Genomic DNA, 20,733 nt, shown 5'->3' on the forward strand with positions numbered 1-20,733 from the left:
GCTAAGGTCACTCTGGCAAGTCGCTTAAGCCCTCTACACCTCAGCTTCCTCATCTGTAAAATGGGAATGATGTCGGTCAGAGGCCAAGGGTGAACCCCCGTGTGAAAGTGGCTGGGGGCTCTGTGAAGGGTCAGACACAACTGCTCTTGGGCTGGGTGAACGCGGTGACCAGGATGGGAGCAGAAGACTGACCCCAGCCCCGCTCCTTCTGCAGCCCTCCAGCTCCTTGGATACCACCTCGTCTCTGCTCTCTCTTGCTGAAGGGGTTCAGCCTCTCAGGGACCCCCAGCCTCTGCTGCCCTCAACCATGAGCTCCCTCCACACCTCGTCTCCAAGGTGACTCATAAGCCCTGGTCATCGCTGGCCACCAGGCCTTCCTCCGTCTTTACCCTTTGCCCTCTAAATAAGGAAGCCAGCACCACCAGGCCAAGAACTTCTGCCCAATTTGGGTCCTGGGTGGCCTCTCGCCTCCCTCTTGCCCTGGGCCCCCAGCCAACTCCTCCCTCCCTCTGAGATGCTCCCTGCACTTCATTCCTGCCTCATAGTTGGAATGACAGTGGCTCCCAGAATCCCTGGGGCGTGGGGAGGGAGATGGGGGTCTGGGGAGGCAGCCAGGCCCAAGAGCAGATTAATGTTACAGCCTTGGATAAGTGAGCTGGGGCAGGTGACGTCAGGGCGCCGATGGCTGGAGGGGAGGGCCGGGCGGCTGAACTATAAAGATAGGTCAAATCAAATATAATCAACTCGGGTCGGAGCAAGCGGGCCAGCTCGACCGCGTCCCTGAGCCATGGTCCCTACCAGCCGCGGCTCAGCCTGGGTCCCTCTGCTCCAGTCCCGAGTGCCCAAAGCAGGCTTTGGTTTCATGTCAGCAGCCTTCAACTGCCTTCCAAAAATAAGCCCCTGCCGCCATGCCGAGCAGAGAAAAACAAGAAGGGCGGTATTTTTAGGGCCATTAATTCTGACCACGTGCCTGAGAGGCAAGGTGGATGGCCCTGGGACAGAGGCCGCTCATCACTATGTCCCGGGGAGCAGGGCGACTGCGGGGCGCACTGCGGGCCCTCATCCTCCTCGGCGTCCTAGTGGGTATGGTGGAGCCCTCCCCCGTGGGCATCCGCGCCAACAGCACACGGCTGGGCTCGAGGGGCTGGGGCGCCCTGCTGTCCAGGTCTCGCGTGGGGCTGGCCGGGGAGACCGCTGGTGTCCCCTGGGAGAGCGGCTATCTGGTGGGGCTCAAGCGGCAGAGGAGGCTCTACTGCAACGTGGGCATCGGCTTCCACCTCCAGGTGCCGCCCGACGGCCGGATCAGCGGGACCCACGAGGAGAGTCCCTACAGTGAGTGCCAGCTGCAGCCAGTTGGGAAGCCGGGGGCCGGGGCACAAGCAGGGATGGAGGATGAAGGGGCCCTGCGCTGGTGCTTGGGGTCCCCTTACGAATAGGGGAAAAAGTGATTCTCCCTCGGATGCTCGTCAGCCCAGCCCCCTCCCCCAGGCTGGCTCTGACCCTGCATGTGCGGGGCCCCAGCACCCTGGTGACCTCTGCCATCACCCCACGGAGCCCCTGAGACACTAACTATGTCAGCATCACGGGCCCAGCCGTGGCCTTGCAGGACCACCGGGAGCCACCAGCCTGGGGAGCCATGCAGCCGGGGTGGGGAGAATGGGTGAGGATGCTTGGACCAAATCAGACACAAGCTGGTTTTTACTTAGCTTCCCCGTTTGAGGGGGAAAGATAAGTCATTTGCAGAACTTCCAGCTGAAGCCCCCCTTCTGGTTTCTCCTTGCCTCCTCCGTCCAACCAGCCTAGGTGGGCTCTCCCCGAGGGGGTGGGGCTGCAGGACCCCGGCAAGCCGGCAGCCTCGTGTGGCTGCAGTGTCACAGGGCTAGATGGGCAGCGGTTTGTTGAAACACGGGGCGTATACAGTTTGAACAAAACTCATCAGAGTTCACTTTTTTTACCCACATCGAGGACTGTATAGGATTAAGTCAATGAACGCCCAGCTTCACAGCTGACCCTGGGTAGGTGCCTCAGTGGCCACGGCGAGCTCTACCTCCGATGCCAGAACTCACTGGGTTTTCAGCAGTGTGTGGGCAGGACTGGCCGAGCCAGGCAGTCCATCTCCTCAAGTGAGACCAGGGAGGAGGCGACGGAGGGTCCGACCTTCCAGGAGCGGGGGACGGGCCTCAGTGCCCCGGGAGGGTCACCTGCAGCGTCCTGTCCCGCTCTGATTCCCACCAGCCTGTGGTAACGCGACCCCTCTGTCTTTATCAGGCCTGCTGGAGATCTCCACGGTGGAGCGGGGCGTGGTGAGTCTCTTTGGGGTGAAAAGTGCCCTCTTCGTCGCCATGAACAGTAAAGGAAGGCTGTACACGACGGTGAGTCCCCCAGGCCGGGGAGCGGCGCGTGTGTGAGGCCTGAAGCTTATGTGGTTGACGATGATGCAAAATCTTGAGCAAAGACGGAGTGTTTGTGTAGAAGGAGGGGGAGGGGCCTGGAAGGGGCCTGTGCAAGTGAGGCGCTCACCCTTTGTGTGCTGCACAGTTCATTGGCCTTTGCTCTGGGCCGTGTTTTTCCTGATCCGACCTCCCGGAGCCTTGTCATTAGGCAGGAACCCCGGCTGAGAGGGCTCTTAGGTCCCAGGGAAGCCCGCATTCCAGCGGAAAGCTGCCATCCAGGCATACGGTTAGGTTAGATTCCCTGAGCTGGAGAGGCCTGGACAAGTGGCCTGCCTCTCAGCCCCCGGCCCAGAGCACAGTAAAAGGAGAAGAAATAAGGCTCTTTTCCTCAACTTCATTAGTATGTGGACATTTTACTTGAAGGGTTAAGTCCTCTGATCTCTGATCCCACGGGCCAGAGAAGCAGCCTCCCTGTTACAGCCCCTTGGCTGGCGCCAGTCCCCACCCCCTTCCTTCTCCCCATCACAGCTGCCCCCGGGGGGGCCAACACCAGCATTTTGGTTCAGCTCTCCAACTTCTAAGCACTTTTACCAAAACCCCTGCTCTCTCGGTCCACCTCATTCCTGGGTCTCTCGGCCCATGACTTGACTTATTCCAAAATATGGGCTGGGAAATCATCCCTAGGAAGGTGAAGACACTGGGAGTTCTTCTGACAGAAATCAGAAGACAAAAAAGGAAGGTCTCTGAGCCAACATCAAGGAATAGCAGAGTTATTTACGGGGAGGGTGTGGAGGGCTGTCCTGCCTCTGCGTGGGGACAGACTGCAGGTCAGGAAGCGGGCAGGGAGATCTGGGATCGGTGCTGGGGTCCGGGAGGCTGTGGCAACAGACAAGGGTTGTTAAGTACCCAAATGGGGTGCCCGGGTGGCCTCGGCCCGCCATCTTCAGCACTAACACCTCTTGATCCAGGTGGGTTTACGTGGAGACAAGGGATGCATTAAAATTAGGGGGCCTCCGAAGACAGGAGCAGGAGGGCAGGCGGGCAGGCGCTGGATCTCAGTCCGGGCCGCGCACCAGGCGCACCTCTGCTGCCGGCCGTCCGGGCAGGTGTGACCTGTAGCGCCTGAGACAGGTCTGCACTCAGCCCTGATTGACCTGAGAACTTGGAGACCCAGGGTCCCCTCTGCAAAGCGAGGGTAAGGATCAAAGGCGCCTCCCAGGGATGCCGGGGATGGGGGCCGTGCTCAGAAAGCACCCACAGAGCTCCTGGCAAGCCGCAGGTGCTCAGAACAGGGGAGCTATTTCTATTGTCCAGACAGGCCCAGCGCCAGGCTCTGGCGCCCCTCCCCCCCGAGGTGAGGCTTGCAGGGGGACCCTTCGCATCCACATCGCCTTGGTAACTTGTTAAAGGCCCAGGTGTCTGGGGACCCTCCTCAGAGGTGCTTAGTCTGTGAGGCTGGAATGCGAGCCTACAAGTCTGTTTAGTCTTCTGTTTTCTTAAGTTTCCCAGGTATCTCTGAGGTGCTAGCAGGCCGAGAGCCCACCAGGCTTCACGGCCCTTCGGGGGCTACGCTGGCTGTGAGGGCCCTGAGAGAGGAAGCGGGCGAGAGGCTGGGATTCTCAGACACCCTTTTCCCTGAACCGCTGTCTGCAAAGGCGATGGAGAGGACAGGCGGCAGCTCGGGCCACCCTAGGCTCCGCTGGAGCGAGCACCCCCTCCCTGCAGAGGAGCAGCCCAAAGAGCCCCTCTCAGCAGCCTGCAGAAGGCCTGCAGTCGCACTGGGTGGAGAGGCAGGAACGGGGCCAGTGGCTGCAGGACTCCATGCATGGGACCGAGGTGTCCCAGCGCCTGCCCGCCTGCCCTCCCGCTCCTGGCTGACTTTGGACAAAGTCTCTGACCCTCTGTGGGCCTGGACCTCTACTCTCTCGGATGTGGACCGAGGCAGGAATCAGTGAGTTCCAATCTCCTTGACCTTTTTAAAATTTAAAAGAAAAAAATATCAAAGATCTCCACGTGACATTGGTTCTATGAGACTCCTTTGGCCGTTAAAAGCAGGTAGTGACAAAGGCTGCCAGGAATTCAGTTACGCTTTTCAGTGATCTTGTTTTACCAGTTATCACTGGGTCTCCATCCTTATCATCATCAGCACAGTGACAACGTGCAAAGTGCAGCATTCGTTTCATCCGCAGAGGGGAGGACAGAGGTGTCCCCTCACTCAGTTAGCTGCTCCTCTCCCCTAGGGGAGACGGGTTCCTGGGGGGATGGGACAAACGGCCCCTAGTGTTAGCACCCAGTGGAGGGGCTGGGAGGGGCTGGGAGACGGGGAGATGGAGCCCCAGAGCAGTGAGCAGCCTGGGGAGCCCTGCAGGCAGCCTCACACAGGGCTTTGTCTGCAGCCCACCCGCTACAAAGAGCCACACGGGAATGAGAAGCACCACAAGCCAGTGAAAGCACCTTCAAACGCGTCTAAACCGCCAGTGCAGCTGTGTGCGAGGAACGGGGGTCAGCAGCCTCTTCAGAGCCGGGAGGTGTTATTTCTCTATTTCACTAAGGACAGAAATCACAGCAGCCAGGGGCTGCCGGAGGAGAGCGTCTTAGGACAAGGAGGGTTCTGGGGTTTTCTCACCACCCACCTCCTTTAATCCAGCCAACACCCCGCTCCTCCATCTCCCATGCACTCTCACAACCAGGAGTACCAGGGACAAGCGGTCTAGGGCAGCCCTGGAAGGAAAGTTTGTAAAGGCAAGAAAACACCTCCCTCAGTCCGGGCCACCTAGGGAAGCAAGACAAGAGGCTGGAGTGGATGTCTGGTCCGCACCAGGCTCCAAGGGGCGTTTCCACCGGACGTAATTCGTGCCGAAGCACCCCTGCCTCCACCCCTCTGCAGAATGGGCGCTGGACGCTTCAGAGCTGGGTGCCTCCTAAGTCTGATTAGACCTACATGGAATTTAAGGCATTGTCACGCTGGAGCTCGGGGCCTGGCAGCCCCGGGAAATGTGATCCAGTGGAATTATTTTCATTTGTTCAAGCAATCATATACAGTAGCTGCTTTTACTAACACGGCGTGAGCCAGGGAGCCAGCATTCCTGAGCCGTGAGCCGCAGAGCGCAGGGACCCACGCGGAGAGATGGATCGAAGGGCTAAGTCTTGATACCAGCGGGGGCCTCCACGTGGGCGGCGGGAAAGCCCCACCGGCCTGGAGCATCGGGCCGCAGCGGAGAGCTCAGGGGAAATGGCCTTGGCCCCCTGCCACCCGCCTGGGAGCCACCTGAACGCCCAGGATGGGGCGGAGGAGGCGCAGAGAGGAACGGGCAGGGGAGGGGCGGAGAGGTTTCTACAGCAGACTGCATCCATTTCTCTTTCCTCACTTTAAATTTGTACAGAATTCTGGGGAAGGCTAGGACTGTGAGGTAGGCTAGAGAAAAGGAACAGAGGTCAGAAATTTAAAAAAAAAAAAAGAAGGGGTTGAGTCATCAAACTCTGATGAGCAGAAGGCGGGGAGGGTCTAGCTCAGTGGTAGAGCGCATGCTTAGCACGCACACGGTCCTGGGTTCACTCCCCGGTACCTCCATTAAACAAACAAATAAATAAACCTAATTACCACCCCCCAAAATTTTTAAAATAAATTTAAAAATAAATCTGATGAGCAGAGAACGAAGCACAGTGTGTATACAACCATCACCACGCATGAAATGTGCTTTAGGAGATCCAGACCTTAGCGAGGCCTGGATTCTTAAACTGGACGCGTTCTAGACCAGAGCATCTGGGCAGATGCCCTGAGGTCCTAGCCTGAGTCGCGCAGTTCCTCCCCCTTTCCCAGCTCTTCCCCATGCTCCCCACCCCAAGATCTGATCACCTCTCTAGAGTTTGCAAACCACGCTCGAAACTGCTCCCTTGACCACCGTCCAGATCAGAAGTGAATTCCCCCGGAAACTGGCAGGCGGGCTGCTTTCTAGGGACATAAAAAGTTAGAGGGGAAGGCAGCGGGCAGAGAGGGGAGAGACCATCAGTCTCGGATACGAAGATTCTCTCATTCCATTCCCTGGTCCATCTTCCGTCCTGAATTCCCTTCCCATCTTCAATAATCTACTTAGACGACTAGGTAACACGTGGACGTGGTTTAAGGGGAAAAAAGACACAGAAGAATATGCCGTGGAAATTCAGTCTTACTCTCACCGCTGTGTCAGAGCCCTCCCCAGAGTGACTGCGGTTGCCCGTCCCTTGGGTCTAATCCCAGAAAGAACCGGGGTCCCCATGCCTGTGCTCACACTGGTATCATTTTTTTTAAATCACGCAAACTACACATACTGTTTGCATCTGGCCTCTTCACTTAGCAGTGTGCCTTGGAGACCATTTCAAGTCAGTGCACAAAGGGGCTCACAATTTTCCGTGGCTCAGCGTCTCCCGTGGTGGGGGTCTCCCTCCCGACAGACACTTGGGTGGTTTCTGGTCTCTCACTATTTTAAATGATGCCGGAGTGGGTCACTTCTGTACAAGAGTGGGAGTGAGCCAGTCAGATAAATTCCTAGAAGTGGAATTACTAGTTAAAGCTGTATTTATTATTTTATTCTGATAAATATCATAAATTTTCTCTTTATAGTGGTTATAACAATACACCCACCAACGGGCATCAGATGAGAATTCTCAGCCCCGAGCCCTCACCAGGGAAAGTGTCTTAGCAAACCCTGTCCTGCTTGCAACCCCCGACAATTAACAACGTGGTCTCACCCTCATGGTTTATGTTTCTCTGTGAGGCATATTTTCTTATATTCAGACGCTACTTGTATTTCCTTTTCTGTGAACTGTTCACAAACATCCATTTTTCAGTGAGTGAAGAATTCTGAATATGTCATAAAAATGTGATGTATGGCAACATGTATTACAAAATATCATGCATTGTAAGTATTTTGTATCCAGTTATTTGTTTTTTTATTTTGTTTGAGGTAATTTTTTCCAAGCAGAAGTCTAATTTATTTATTTTGGTTTTTTTAAAATGGCTTCTAGTTTTTTGTGTCCTGCTTAGAGAGATCTCGCTCTCTCTCTCTTTTTTAAAATTTTTTCTGGACTTTCAGGGTTCATTTTTTCACATGGAAATCTACTCCTTTGGGGATTTATTTTAGTGTTAGGAATAAAGTCATACATCAAACTTTATTATTTTTATTATTATTTATAAGATCATTTTTCCAACACCGTGTTACCCCCAGTGATTTAACAAGCCACTTTTCTTGTATATTCATTTCAGACCCATTTTTATTTTGTGCTCATGCCTGGGTTTACTTCTGGGCTGTATTTCGCTCATTGCTCTGCCCTGAACTTTGAATTCATGTAGCTTTATTTCTGCTTAGCTTTTACCATCCATCCTGAGTTCCTTTTCTCTTCATGCTGTTGCTCCAGAGATTTGCCCATCAGCTGCCCCGACACCCTGCACACAGGGATGGAAACCACAGCCCCGAGAGGCCCCAGCCGTGCGGGGCTGGGGCAGCCCCGCCATCCGGGCCCCGCGCTCTCACTCAGCCTCCCGGCCTCCTGCCACTTGGGCAGTAAAAGCAGGGTTTGGCAGCTGAGTTGTCCCGTAGCCCACAGCAGCTCTGCAGGAAGGGTGATCCCAGCTAAGCCAGCGTCTTTGAGGGCCTGTGATTTCAAGTCATTCGTGGATCAGTTGGAGAAGAATAATTACGGTGATACCAATTATTTCTTATTTCACTCCCTGCCCGGCATTGGGCCAAGGACTTTCTGTGAATTACTTCAATTAATGCTCAGCCCAGTTCTATGGCATAATTGCTCTCACTGCTCCCACTTCACAGGTGAGGGAGCCAGGCTTAGGAGGGGAAATCATTTGCCCGGTTCAGTAAGAAGTGAATCTTCGTAAACTCTTTGCCTACTTCGATTCGTTTCTTTTCCCTGCTTCAGGGCATTCCTTCCTTTGTCTGTGTTCCTTCCTTTAACTGTTCTATAACTATTTCCTGAGCCATAACAAGAAAAATGAAAACTCGTGAAGGCAAAACTCCCCGCGTGGTGTTCAGAAGCCGGTTGATGTGGAAGTTTCATGTTCATCTCAAGCAAATGACCTTCACATGAGGCGGCTCTGTAAACAGGAACCCAGGGGCCCGCGAGGCATAGGGTGGAGGCATTCACCCAGCAGCGGGCAAAGGGCTCCCCAGGCCACGCTGCCCCCCACTCACTCCCGGGCGTCCGTGGGTGTCAGTGTGGTCCCTGTTGGAGAATCATTCATCCCGCATCACGTGCCCATCAAGACACAGCCTGTGGGGACCGTGCCCTGTCCCAGTGCTGCGGCACTGCGACACTCGAAGGGCCCGGGAGTCAGAGCCCCGAGCAGCCAGCTCATCACTGTCCGTTCCCAACAGGAAGAGGCTCTCATCCACCCCACTGCCGGCTGGGCCAGGAGCACATAGTACGAGCCTTTCGAGAAGGGCAGGTGCCATCTCTGGCCCAGCCGCCCAGCCATTGAGCGGGTTTTTTATAGCCGGTGGCCTCACTCAGCAGGAAGGAGTCGGATATTATACGCTGCCTATTTCTCTCGGTTTCATTCTGTGTTTCTTTAAAGACTAGCTCCCAGGTCTCCCGGCTCCCATGGAGCTTCCCGCATCTGAGGCACGGAAAGCCCTCCCACCTCCCTCGGGGCAGGGACCCGGGTGGGCTGGGGGGGGCAAAGGGCCCGCTTTTCTCGGAGGAAAGGAGGACTTGGGTGATTTATTGGGAGAGAACTTGCTGATGTGTGACGGGAAGTCCAGCCCTCCTTCTCTGAACAGGTGGTCCTCACACGACCCGCTCTGAAGGGTGCGATTCATCACCAGCCCCAGACTGCACGGCACCGCCTGTCACAGCGGGAACCAGGTTCTTCTCCCGTAAAAATCGCTGCTCCTCTGTTCCGTAACCGTCTCTGTTCCTGCCCGTCCCCGCAGAGCCGTGACTGCTGAGGCCAGGGAGGGGGTGGGCACTGGAACCTTCTGGGCTCCCAGTCAAAACCAAGGATGGGCTCCTTCAGGGCAGCCAACTTGGTCCTTAAACTGGGAAAGACGATGACAGAGCGTAAGTGGGGAGAGAGTCACCGTGTTAAACAGACGCGCTGGGAAGGGCTTAGAAAGCCGCCCGTCTCCGCCCTCCACTGACCGCCCGCCCGCCCGCCCCGCTGCTCCCCCACCACGCGGTTTGCAGAGCAGGGGCCGGAGGCTGGTGGGGAGGAGGTGCCACAGTCACACCCGGGAGCTGCTAAGTGGAACCTGGCCCTCAGTCCTGCCCCACTAGGCAGTGGACTTGAGGAAACAGCTTCTTTCGTCCTTTCCTGGTTCTTTCTCTGAATGGAATAGCATCGCGGTGCTTAGTAGCAGGTGCCGGGACTGGAAGTCCGCAGACACCCCTCCACCCACGTGACACAGACAGCCCACCCCTGACGCTGGGCCGGGGCTTCCTCATCGTGAAGGAGGGGAGGGGAGGGGGGGCCACGACAGCCCTGAAGTCGCTTCCTGTGGCCCTTCCCACCTCTGCCTCCAGGATGGCTGAGCTCTCCTGGCGGTGGTCTGAGGACGGGAAGGAGCAGCTCGCGGCCAGGGGACCGCCATGCCTTGGTTATCGCTGATCCTCTGTCTGTTTCTCTCACAGCCCAGCTTCCAGGAGGAATGCAAGTTCAGAGAAACCCTCCTGCCCAATAATTACAACGCCTACGAGTCAGCCCTGTACCGAGGCACGTACATCGCACTGAGCAAATACGGACGGGTGAAGCGGGGCAGCAAGGTGTCCCCGGTCATGACTGTCACTCACTTCCTTCCCAGGATATAAGGGCCCTGAAGGGAGGCAGCTTTTCTGTTGGAATTTTGCACAAGTTAACAGTTGTCCCCTCTCCCCGTGACTCCTGGGTTGGGCTCTTCTGGTGCTTGGGGAGACCAGGGTCAGTCCCCTTGGCGGCCGGACCCCATGGTGTGCGACCCACCTGAGTGTGGGGTTGCAGCCAGTATTCCAGAATGGCAACTGATCCCACGCTCTGACCTCGCCTGAGGAAAGAAGATAGAGATGGCACCTGTGGAATGTGACCTTGGGGACAGGAAAAGCAGGGAGGAGGCACGTGTGTGTTGAGGTACAGCCACACATCCTGGTCGACAGCATCGGAGCAAAGGCATCTCAGAAAAGCAGGTCTCTTTCTCCCAGTGTCCTCGCTGCAGGAATCTGCCTGCAAGAATGTCACCTGTCAAAGCAGCAGGATTGATGCGGGCCCCCATGCTGCCTCTTTCCAATCACCTTTCCCTTCAGAGGCCGCTGACTGCAGGGGTTGCATGGGGGGCAGGGAGCAGCTGCCCTCTTGGTGCAGAGAGGGCAAGGTGACGGGGAGTAAGATTCAGCTGCAAGCCAGAAAGAGAGAGCAGGCACTCCTGGCATCCTGCCGGTGAGGGCTCCGGGGACACTGAGACGCCCTGCCAGGGGAGCTGGGGAGGAGGGCTCCCCTTCCTGGAGGGATGGAGCAGAGCAGCGTCGTGGGCTAGAAGCAGTGGAAGGGAGTGGGTGTCCCACGGGGAGCAGTCCTCTGCCTGGAGGACCCAGTGCTGCGCGTGGCTCCAAAACCACGCCGGGGCCAGGCTGCCTGCCCATAACTTTTCCTCACAGTGAACCAGGGCTTATTTTAACCCCGGATGACAAGGATCCTAATAATGGCAACCTCTCTGGCGAGGGATGAGGGGTACAAACTAGGGCACGGAGGAAACGGAGAGGCTTTGGACGACAGATGCTAATTCCTCTCCAGCTCCGTCCAGGAAACGCACCCAAGTTCTCACCTGATACCCTCACTTCCTTCCCAGCCGTCCTCGTCTTCCACACGCGCTGGTGCCTGGATGCAGTCGAATGGGCGCCGTGACCTCCAACCTTTACCCCCTCTGACCCCCTGCAGTCAGCGAGGAGTGATAATCCCGTGAAATTGAGCGGTCAGGCTGAAGCAGCTCCTTGCTGTGCTGTGTATTCCTGCCTCCCGTCCTTTGAGAGTATTTAAAGCAGAGGCTCCCCGAGAGACCGTAAATGTTGTCTGCCTGGAACCCGCAGATTCCGGAACCATTGGAATGTTCCTGAAACCAGAGACAGCCATGGCAGAGCCGAATACTGTCTGTCGGCATACGTGAACCACTGAGTCACAAAACGGGCTGGCGCCCTCTGCGACTCTCGGGGGCCCCAGCCTGCAAGACAAGCCCTCGCCCCCGACAAGTGCCTTCATGTCATCTGTAGACAGATCCGAGCTGAGCTGAAGATGGAGGTTGGCGATTCCAAGGGACACCCTACTGGCCGCCTCCTCTGCCGGCAAACATCGGGAAGGCGTGTGCTGGGCAGAAGGGGCTGGGGTGGGGGGGCCATACCCAGGTGAGCGAGGGTGGGACGGCAGGGCAGTAAGGGCTCAGGATAAGAGAGGGTGTGGTCAAGCCTTGGGCAGAAACTGGCTGGGGCTGGGGTCTTGGTGAAGCAGAAGCGGGAGGACATTGGTCCATCCTCACTGTTGCGAATAGTCCAAGTGTGGGTCCGCTTGGAGGCAGGGGCGCAGCTGACTGTTTCTCGGGAGGTCTCGCCCCAGTGCACCCTCTTTAACAGGCTCCATCAGAAACGGACGCGCTCAGAGCCTGGGCTGCGCGTCAGTTCCCGGTGGGACGGGGTGGGCGTGTAGGAGGGCTGGGGGTGCAGAGGGACCGAGATCTGGGAGGGAGAAGAAAGCCTTAGGTCCCAAAGCAGCCGGTCCCTTCTTCCAGGTCGTGACCACCTCGGCGTCAGAGGGCGCTCTTCTAAAGAGACTCGCAGGGCTCCGATGGCGAGGTCTTTCCTGCAGCTCCTTAGAGGCTCATAAAAGTGTCCAAACCCTGACGAGGACTGTCCCTAAATGTCTACTCCCATTTTTCATGCTGGGAGTGGAAAGGAGAGGCTCTGAAATACGCCGAGTCAGAAAGGCCTGATGGTCAGTCCTCCCTTGGCGCCGTCTGCGGCTGGCGTCCCTACCAGCCGCTGGGCGTCTGATCTCACTGGTACTAGGGCCCGGGCTGGACGAGGGGCTGCACACGCTGATGATCACCTCCGAGGCAGGGGTGTGTCCCCGACCCTTTAAAAACCTTCCCATCCAAGGGAAGTCTCCCAAGGGCCTCCTCTCTGACCGCTGGGTGACTCAGACTTGGGGGAAGTCAGTCCCGCCACAGAGGCGGGCTCAGGGCAGGAACAGAGCGAGACCGGCAAGCGCCTCCTCGGACCCTCTCCTGCCGCTGTGTCCGCGTGCAGGTGTGCGGAGCCCTCTCCCGTCCGATCGCCGTCTGGGCCCCACGCCCACCCGTCAGCCCCGTCAGGTCTGAAAGGCTGCAGACAAGGCCGCATAAGCAGGGGGACAAGAGTGAACCCCACCTTCCTGCCGAGAGTGTCCTGAGACGCCTTGGGTCCTCCCTCCCTCCCCCACATCCTGAGCTATGTCCCTGGTTTATGGACTTCCGTCGCTAATTGGCCTCCCTTCCATCCTGAAGCTTCTCTAGCAGCTCCCTGCAAAGTGGGGGGGGGGGGTCCGGGGGGGAAGCTGCCTTATTCCCTCTTCAAGAGCAAACGATGAAGAAGAGAGTGGCACACGTGCACCCCTGGAAGACGGCCCCCGGCTGGGAAGGTGTTAGCTGAGAGCCTGCGTAGAATCTGCACCCCAGCCCCAGGGCAGCAGAGGGACCTCGGAGGAGCAGCAAACCCCCCGCTTGGCCCTGCTCTTGACGGTGCTCTGCGTTTGCTGCCTTCTAACCCCCTTCCCTCCCCACTTTCCAGGCAGGTCGGAGCCTCCGTCGCAAAGCAGCATATCTTCTTGTAATGAATACCCTGCCGTCAGCCCTCACAGCCTCCCCTCTGCCACCACGTCCCGCCACACCTGCAGCGCACACTCCAGGGCCCAAGTCGGGCTGCTGTCTGCTTAAGAAAGAGGAGATTTTCTCTGGTCCTCCGATCCCGGCCACAGACCTCTCTCCCTCAGACACATGGCCAATAGCCCGGCCTGACATTCTCTCCCAGCCCCGTCCTATTCCCGGGCTGGCTCCGGCCCTTTCTTGTCCTGGACCTCAGATCCTTCACACTCTCATTCTGGGCGAGCCCCGAGGGAGGAAGGAAACATAACAGGCCACAAGCTTTGCTTCCCTTTCCTCCCGGGGTTGGGCGTCCACTGTCTTTGCCCACTTTGTGCCACGGCAACTGGTGCAAACCACAGGCGGTCGCTGGGCTCCAAGACACGGGAATGCCCCCTCTGCCCTCCCTCCCCTTTGTCCCTTTTCACGTGCACACGAGCTCGAAGACACCTACGTCTTCCCCCCGCAGTGCTCCTCCCCCAGGTCTCCGGGTCCTGCGCCTGCAGCGTGGCTCTCTAGCAGCTGCCCCCCACCTCCTCCCGGCAAGAACCCGGCCAGCTCATTCTGCTGCCTCCCGAGGGAGGCGTGATTGGCTCAGGGCCAGAAGGACAGGTAGAGCTTTCCCACTGTGCTTGCCTCTGAGCCGGCATTTCCTCCTCCCAGAGCAGGAGGAGGGAGCGAACACGCCCAGAACAGACCCCAGATCTGGTCCAGCACCCAGACCGCCAGCGCAGAACCATGTTCGTATACCTCACTGAACTGCTGGAAGTCCAGCGTTCAGACACCTGTGTCCTTACGTGGCTTTCCCTTTCTATAAATCAAGTAAGTACCTCAGGCTGGGTCCCAGTGCACAACTGTCCTCAAGCTTGGGTCTAGTGGGGGGGAAAACTTGGACTTTGCTCAGTCCTGTGCTTGTAAAAATTGATGCTCCTATTTTTTTTAATATGTATGTGCTATGCACAAATCATATCATGTTCCAGCAAAAAGTAAAAGGTCTTTTTATACGTTCCTTAAACTGTTGGACTCCACCCCTCCTATTAAAACCGACAACACTTCCCTGGGTTGTGGTCGATTTTCTTGTTTCTTCTTCTCCTCTCAAGGAGGCAGGGCGACGTGGAAGCAGAAAGCATCACTTCCTGGTGCGGTGGATTATTAAGGCAGGAGGCAGTCGTGTGGGTCACTTCATCTTTTCACAAAAGGGGAGTTTGGTCCAGAAAGGAGGACGAAGCTACCGTAGACCAGACCGGTCATCCACATTCCTCGGACTGTCGCACGCACTCACTTCTTTACTCATCAGGAAATCGATCTTGGGCTCCCAGGCTCCGGGCTGCCATGGGGCTAGGTTTGGGGGATGTGGGAGTGAACAAGGCAGAGATAGACCCCCATCTTCTTACAAACTTGCATTAAAAAAAAATAAAAATTAATTGGGGAAGGTATAGCTCAGGGGTAGAGCGTGTGCTCAGCATGCACAAGGTCCTGGGTTCAATCCCTGGGACCTAATCCTTTAAGTAAATAAATTTTAAAACCTTTTTAAAAAAATCACCCATGAGGGTGTTCAAGTGTAGCTTCCCAAGCCGCACCAGCAGAGCCCGGCCCAGAGGCCCAGGAGAGCTCTGGAGTTGGCCTGTAACACACGCCCCAGGCAACGGAGATATTGCAAAGCACTCATCTAGCAAGATGACAGCCTTGTGGAGCACTGGAGCTAAGAGAGACGCTATGAAATAAAAATTAAAAAAAAAAAAACAAACCTTTTTATAAGTAAAAAGACGAAGAAGGAGGCCAGGGATCCTAAGGTTCTCAGCCAGGATGGCACAACCAGAACGAGACCCCTTCCCCTTTCCTGCGCCTCTGCCACCAGCCCGGCAGCCCCCCCACCGCGCTTCCCGCACCCGAGCCCGCACCCTCTTCTGCGTCCCCACGCAGCCTCTAGGGGAGATTACGGTGCGCCTTCAGTCAAGCAATGCTGGGTTCTGAATACTATATACTCTTTTCTTCCTTTTCCTTTTTCTTTTTAATGGAGGGACTGGGGATTGAACTCAGGACCTCGTGCATGCTGAGCACGCGCTCTACCCCTGAGCACCCCGGCCTCCACTCACTTGATGTGGTCGCACTGCCCCCCGATTTGTGACGATCAAAATGTCTTCAGATGTTGCCAGACATCCAAGTCCTCCCAGCCGAGAGCCATTCCCTCAGCGGTGGCTGCCTATTTCACCCCCTCAAGGAAACTCCCCCAAGTCAGGGCTAGCTGTGGTTACAGCAGACCCCGTGGGGGTCCAGGAAGTGGGCTGGCTGAGGCCCTCCCTCCTGGATGCTGTCAGGATGACCGCATGTCTCAGGCCGGACGTCCCCGGGTGGCGCCGGGGCGCTACAATGCCCCACGATGCACAGCACAGCCCCCGGCCAGCCCCCGGCCACAAGGAACAACCCAGCCCCAGATGCCGGCGCTGCTGGGGTTCCACAAGCCGGTGGCCAGTTACCGCACCACCTCGCTTGGCCCAAAGTTCTTAATGGACTCTCACTGGAGACCCAGATGAGGCAGAAATGCACTCGGAGCAGCGTCCACCCCCACCAACCCTCAAACCTGGTCCCCATCCCCAGGCCGGATAAGGCAGTGGGTTCCCCAGAGCTGACCAGATGGTGGGGGGACAGATGGGCTGTGAGCAACTTCACATCAGGGCGTCAGGTAAGCGTTTCTGGGCCGAAGGAGCAGCGTGGGGGCAGGTGACTAGGACTGAAGAGAGATGAGGAAACTCCAGGAGACCCTCCCTGCCCCCTCCCACGAGCATCTCTCATCTTCTGACACCCAGGTCAGCGCCCCACCTCCGGCCCCCACCCACCCCCTCGCAGCCGGTGGGCCCCTCCAGAACTTTCCCCGGAAGTTGTTCTTATCTCCGTAATCTTAACATCTTCATTCCATTTTCAAAGAATACTGTTTACGTTCATTGCCTTGAGACGGTCAAATCAAAACACGTTCGTGGTCGAAAATGGAGAAAACTCAGGAAGTGAAAAAAATCACCCCATTAGTCACTCGTAATCTCAGCGCCCAGCAGGCCACGGCTGCTAGGATTCTGCGGGTCGCCCTTCAGCCTCTCAAGGGCAGGACAAAGCTGGGGCGTGGGAAAGCGCAGCTGCGGGGACGCCACCGCAGAGCAGCGCTGCCCTCCTCCTGCCCCGGGAACCAGCGCAGCACCCAGCTTTCCTGCCACATCCCACCTTGTTGTTTGCTCTGCTGGCTAAGTTCTTTTCATTGGTTTCACACCTGTTTTCTCTGCCCTGAAGGGTCTCCCACATGGAGTCCCGACCACCCATCGTCAGCCCCGCTGGTACTGCCCCCTTGTGGTCACTTCCTTAATCATGATGATTAAAATCCACTGGATGCCAACTGAGAGCTAGGACCTGGACGCTGATTTTAGGAATGAGTAGACGGCAGTCCTTGCCTAGAAAGAGCTCGCAGTCCTGAGAGGGGGACAGTCACCTGCCCGGCAAATGCTGCTTTAAATCAGAACACATTTGAAGTCATAGAGGAAAAAGGGACTCACCGGAGCAGACGGGACGGAGAGGCTTGCGGAGGAAGGGCCCTAGGGCTGCTAAAATATTCGCCCTGGAAGAATAAACGAACTGAGGACGGTACCTGGAGTCTGCGGGGGTGGGCAGGAAAAGCAGTTAGACAGGAGTGGTATTAATGAGGGTGCAGAGTGAGCCCTGTTGGGTTTGCTGAGAATAAAACGGCCAACGAGGGAGGTGCGTAAACCGTGGGTTGCTAACCCATCTCCGGGCCCTGGGCCCTGGGAAGAGGGCTGCTGGGTTCCCAGTCCGGCCGGCAGACAGGCCAGTGGTTCTAAGACCCCTCTGGCCTCCCTCCAGCACGGCCCTCGTTTCCTCCCGTCCCTGAGCAGTGGCTGTGAGTCACCGGAGAGGAAGCTGGTGGGGAAAGCCCCACTCCGCCGGTGAAAGGCTGGTGACTGGCTGGCCCGCGAGATAAACATCAGGCCAACCCCGTGGTTCCGGTCACCTTTCGTCCCACGCTGTGGTTTATCGTAAGCTTTTCTCTTTCGGCCAACAGTTCTAGGAATCATCAGGACACCGAATCCTTGGGCTGGGGGACCCCACGAGACCAGGAGCCTCCGTCTCCCCTCGAGACAGCGCATGCCCAGAGCACTGCCTCCGCTCTCAGCTTCTTCAGGACGTTCCCCGGAGCTGCCTTGGGCACCTGTTCTGGAAGCTTCTCCAGCCAGAGGGTTGACCCACAGCAGGCATCTTTTCCGTTCAGCTCAACCACCACAGGTTGTTGTCTGACTCTGGGCTACTCTGTGCTCAGCATCGTCTGGCCTCCAGGGAGGACGCTAGGCAGTGTCACAGCCATCCCTGCCCGAGGAGAGGCTGGGGTTCAGGGGCCCAGGGCAGAGCCTCCAGGGACACACCACACCACACCTCTTCCTGGCTCCACAGCCTTGGACAGCTCACTTAACCTGCCTTAGACGCCATTTCTCTGTCTATAAAATGAACGCAATCCTTGGATTCACTCCCCTCCTCACAAGGTTGTCCTATGAATGAAATTAATAAACACACCTGAAAAGTTTAGCACGTGCTGGATGCACAGTGAGGCAGGACATGTCCCTCATAACCCTCCTGGGGATGCAGAGATGCTCATACAAGCCGTGGCCAGTGGACGCCGTTCAGTGATCCACCTTCTCATATATACTCGACATTCTAGCACACTTTTCCACTTTACCTCGTTCAATAAAATCAAAGAATGAGGGGAGAAAGACAATTATTTGCTACTGGGATGAAACGCATGGAGCCTAGAGTAACCTTAGAACCTGTCTGACACGGATCCACCACCGGGCACAGAAGAGATGTTGCATTGAGGAGCTTGCCCTCACCACGCATCTCACCAACAGCAGAGGATGGGACTAGACCCCTGGTCTCCTGTTTTCCCTACAGAAGTCCGCTCCCCGGCATCACGAGCACACAGACGGCCACAGCAGAGCTGAGAAGATGCAGAAATCCCACTGGGCGGATCTGTCAGCTTGTCCTTCCCTTGGCCAGGTGGGAGCATGCAGTGAAGTGCTCCCTGTGGTCCGGGGCCAGGAAGACACGGTAAGTCAGGCCAACAACCCAGCAGAGTCCACAGTCGGAGCCCAGGTGAGCTGCCCACACGCACGCCCAGTGGAGACAGCCCTCGGTCGCCCCGCACTGCAGAGAGCAAAGAGCCTCTGTCCTGCAAGGAGGCCCGGGTTCCAGCCCCGGCCCCACCACTGACTGTGTGACGTGGGCTGATCTGTTTCATCCTCTGGGCCTCCGTGTCCACGTTTGTCTATTCAGAGTTCCTGCGATCTCATTTGTGATAGAAACCACAGCTTTCAGAAAACAAGGGCTGCAACACCTGTGCCTTTGATTTTTCAGGATGGGGAGGCACGGGCAGGGGCCGCTTAAAACCAACCGGTGAGGAGGGCCCCTGACCACGTCCAGTTTGGCGTTGCCCGATTCAAATCACTTTTTGCTCATATGAGCCCTTTAAAAAAAAAAAAAAGAAGAAGAAGATGAAATGCTTAGAGAGGATGCTTGGCAAGCTCCCACCTGGGCACAAGTGCTCAGCGGACATGCCCAGTTCATCCGCAGCGAGGGCGCATCTGGGGACTTGGTTGATTCCTTCTCTGAAAGCAGGAACCTTGACTATTTATCAATCCATTTACTGACTTTGCCATCAGTCATAAAGCAGGTGTGGGGTCTTCACCAGGTCCCGCTCCGAGCTGGGTATGGCGGAGGGAAGCATAAAGCGGAGTCCAGCCCCTCGAGGGGTCGGTGATACACACAGGGAATGAGCCTGTGACATGAGAAGTCGGTCCTCCACACAGACACTGAGTAACGCTGAGGGACAACGCCCAGGACAGGGTCTGACCCAGTGCCAGCAGACAGACGGGAGGGAGGGGAGGGGTGAGGGGCGGGGAGGGACCCGCCCTGGGGGACCTGAGTGGTCAGCGGAGGCTCAGCAGTGCTGTGCGCACCTTGACCTGGATCCTGGAGGGGAGGCAGGGCTGAGTGCAGGCAAAATGGAGGAACCGGGCAGCCGTGTTGGGCTGTGGGAACTGACACACGTATCGCCTAGGGGGTCGCAGTCCTGGTGGGCATTCCAGCTCCCACTTCTTGGCTTCTTGGACAAGTTGACGAGCCTCTCTAAGCCTAGCTCCTCACTTACGGAAACAATAATCCAGCCTGCTTCCTAGCGTTGCTGGGAGCATCATGTGAAACTGAACACGGGCATCACGAAGCCTGACACACAGCAGGTACTTCTTGGGCTTTAGCTGGTGCTGTTTGGAAAGTCTAGGGGCAGAGATGCCCGTGGGGTTGCCGAAGGCAGCCGTGTGCCATCTTCACTGGGGCAACACTCACCATATCAGAGCAGGAGAAATGTTCCCTCCGGCACTGACACGTGGCTTCCTCTGCTGTGTAAAGTCTCCCCACCAGGTGCCCACTTGGAACAATCTCTGGCCCAGCACAGGACTGGCGTTAGAGGTGCTCAGTAAACGCTGTTGAGTGGAGAGATGATTGGGTGGTGGGTGGACTAGAGAATGATTTCTGGAGCTTCCTTATTTGTGAATTATCAAGCCTTTCTTAAACCAGGCACGCTTTTCTGCCCCATCATTGTTCAGAGGCACCTGAAGCTTATTCGTGTGAGTGTTCTCTATGGAAACAAGAACGCATGTAACTAAAGGGCCCAAGTTTAAACTGAGGCTCTGCAGGGTTTTCAAAAAGAGCATCCTTGCCCATCCTCAGCTGTAAAAGCAGCCCATTTCTACATGTATGCCTTGAGAAGTAAGTCCCTGACAAACTAGTTCGCCTGTCTATCTATTGACCAAAGCACTAACTTTTGAAAGTGGCAGCTGTCTGAGACCACAGAGCTCATCGAGGTCTGCCCGGATGGGGGTCTCCCCACTGGAGAATCCCCTGCGGGGCTTTTTCACAATGCTGATGCCTGGGTTCCTCCTGAATCATTCCTGCATCCTGAATGTAGAAGCATCCCTGAATCATTCACCTGGGGGCGCAGCCCAGGCAGGTATCGCTTACAACCCCCCCCCCAGGCCTGGCCAGAGAATGAATAATCCCCTCATTTTGATGAACCTGGGGCCCAGAGGGTTCAGTTACTTGAGGCCACCTCTAACTAACTATGTAGGGACAAAACTGCTTTTCAGACCTCAGAAGAACTACATCTGGTTCCCAGGTGTGAGCGTCTCGGGTGGTGTGCTGGCGCTGCCCTCCCCACCCCCTATTCCCTATAATTATGTCATAATGAGCTCAAACTTCCTCTTTGAACCAGAGCGCTGGCCCTCTCCTTCCCTTTCACTCTCCCCTCTCCAGAGCCTCAAGTTCAATGCGACCCCTAACTTCCCCAATCTCCCTGCCAGTGGAAGGAGGAAGGAATGAGCACCAGCCATCATTCACTAAATGCAGATAAATGGGAGGAGTTCAACATTTCCCATCTGAACTGATCCAAG

General features: G+C 56.6%; 1 protein-coding gene across 1 annotated transcript; it reads left to right on the plus strand.

Moving 5' to 3' along the window:
* Positions 1–764: 764 nt before the first annotated feature.
* FGF6 (fibroblast growth factor 6) lies at positions 765–14,292 on the plus strand. The gene is made up of 4 exons (XM_006175544.3): positions 765–1,332; positions 2,269–2,372; positions 10,014–11,750; positions 13,167–14,292. Exons 1-3 carry the CDS (start codon positions 987–989, stop codon positions 10,188–10,190), a joined length of 627 nt encoding a protein of 208 aa, XP_006175606.2. The 5' UTR covers positions 765–986; the 3' UTR covers positions 10,191–11,750; positions 13,167–14,292.
* The last annotated feature ends 6,441 nt before the right edge of the window (positions 14,293–20,733 follow it).

The sequence above is a fragment of the Camelus ferus genome, chromosome 34, assembly GCF_009834535.1.
Source record: "Camelus ferus isolate YT-003-E chromosome 34, BCGSAC_Cfer_1.0, whole genome shotgun sequence".
NCBI lineage: Eukaryota > Metazoa > Chordata > Mammalia > Artiodactyla > Camelidae > Camelus > Camelus ferus.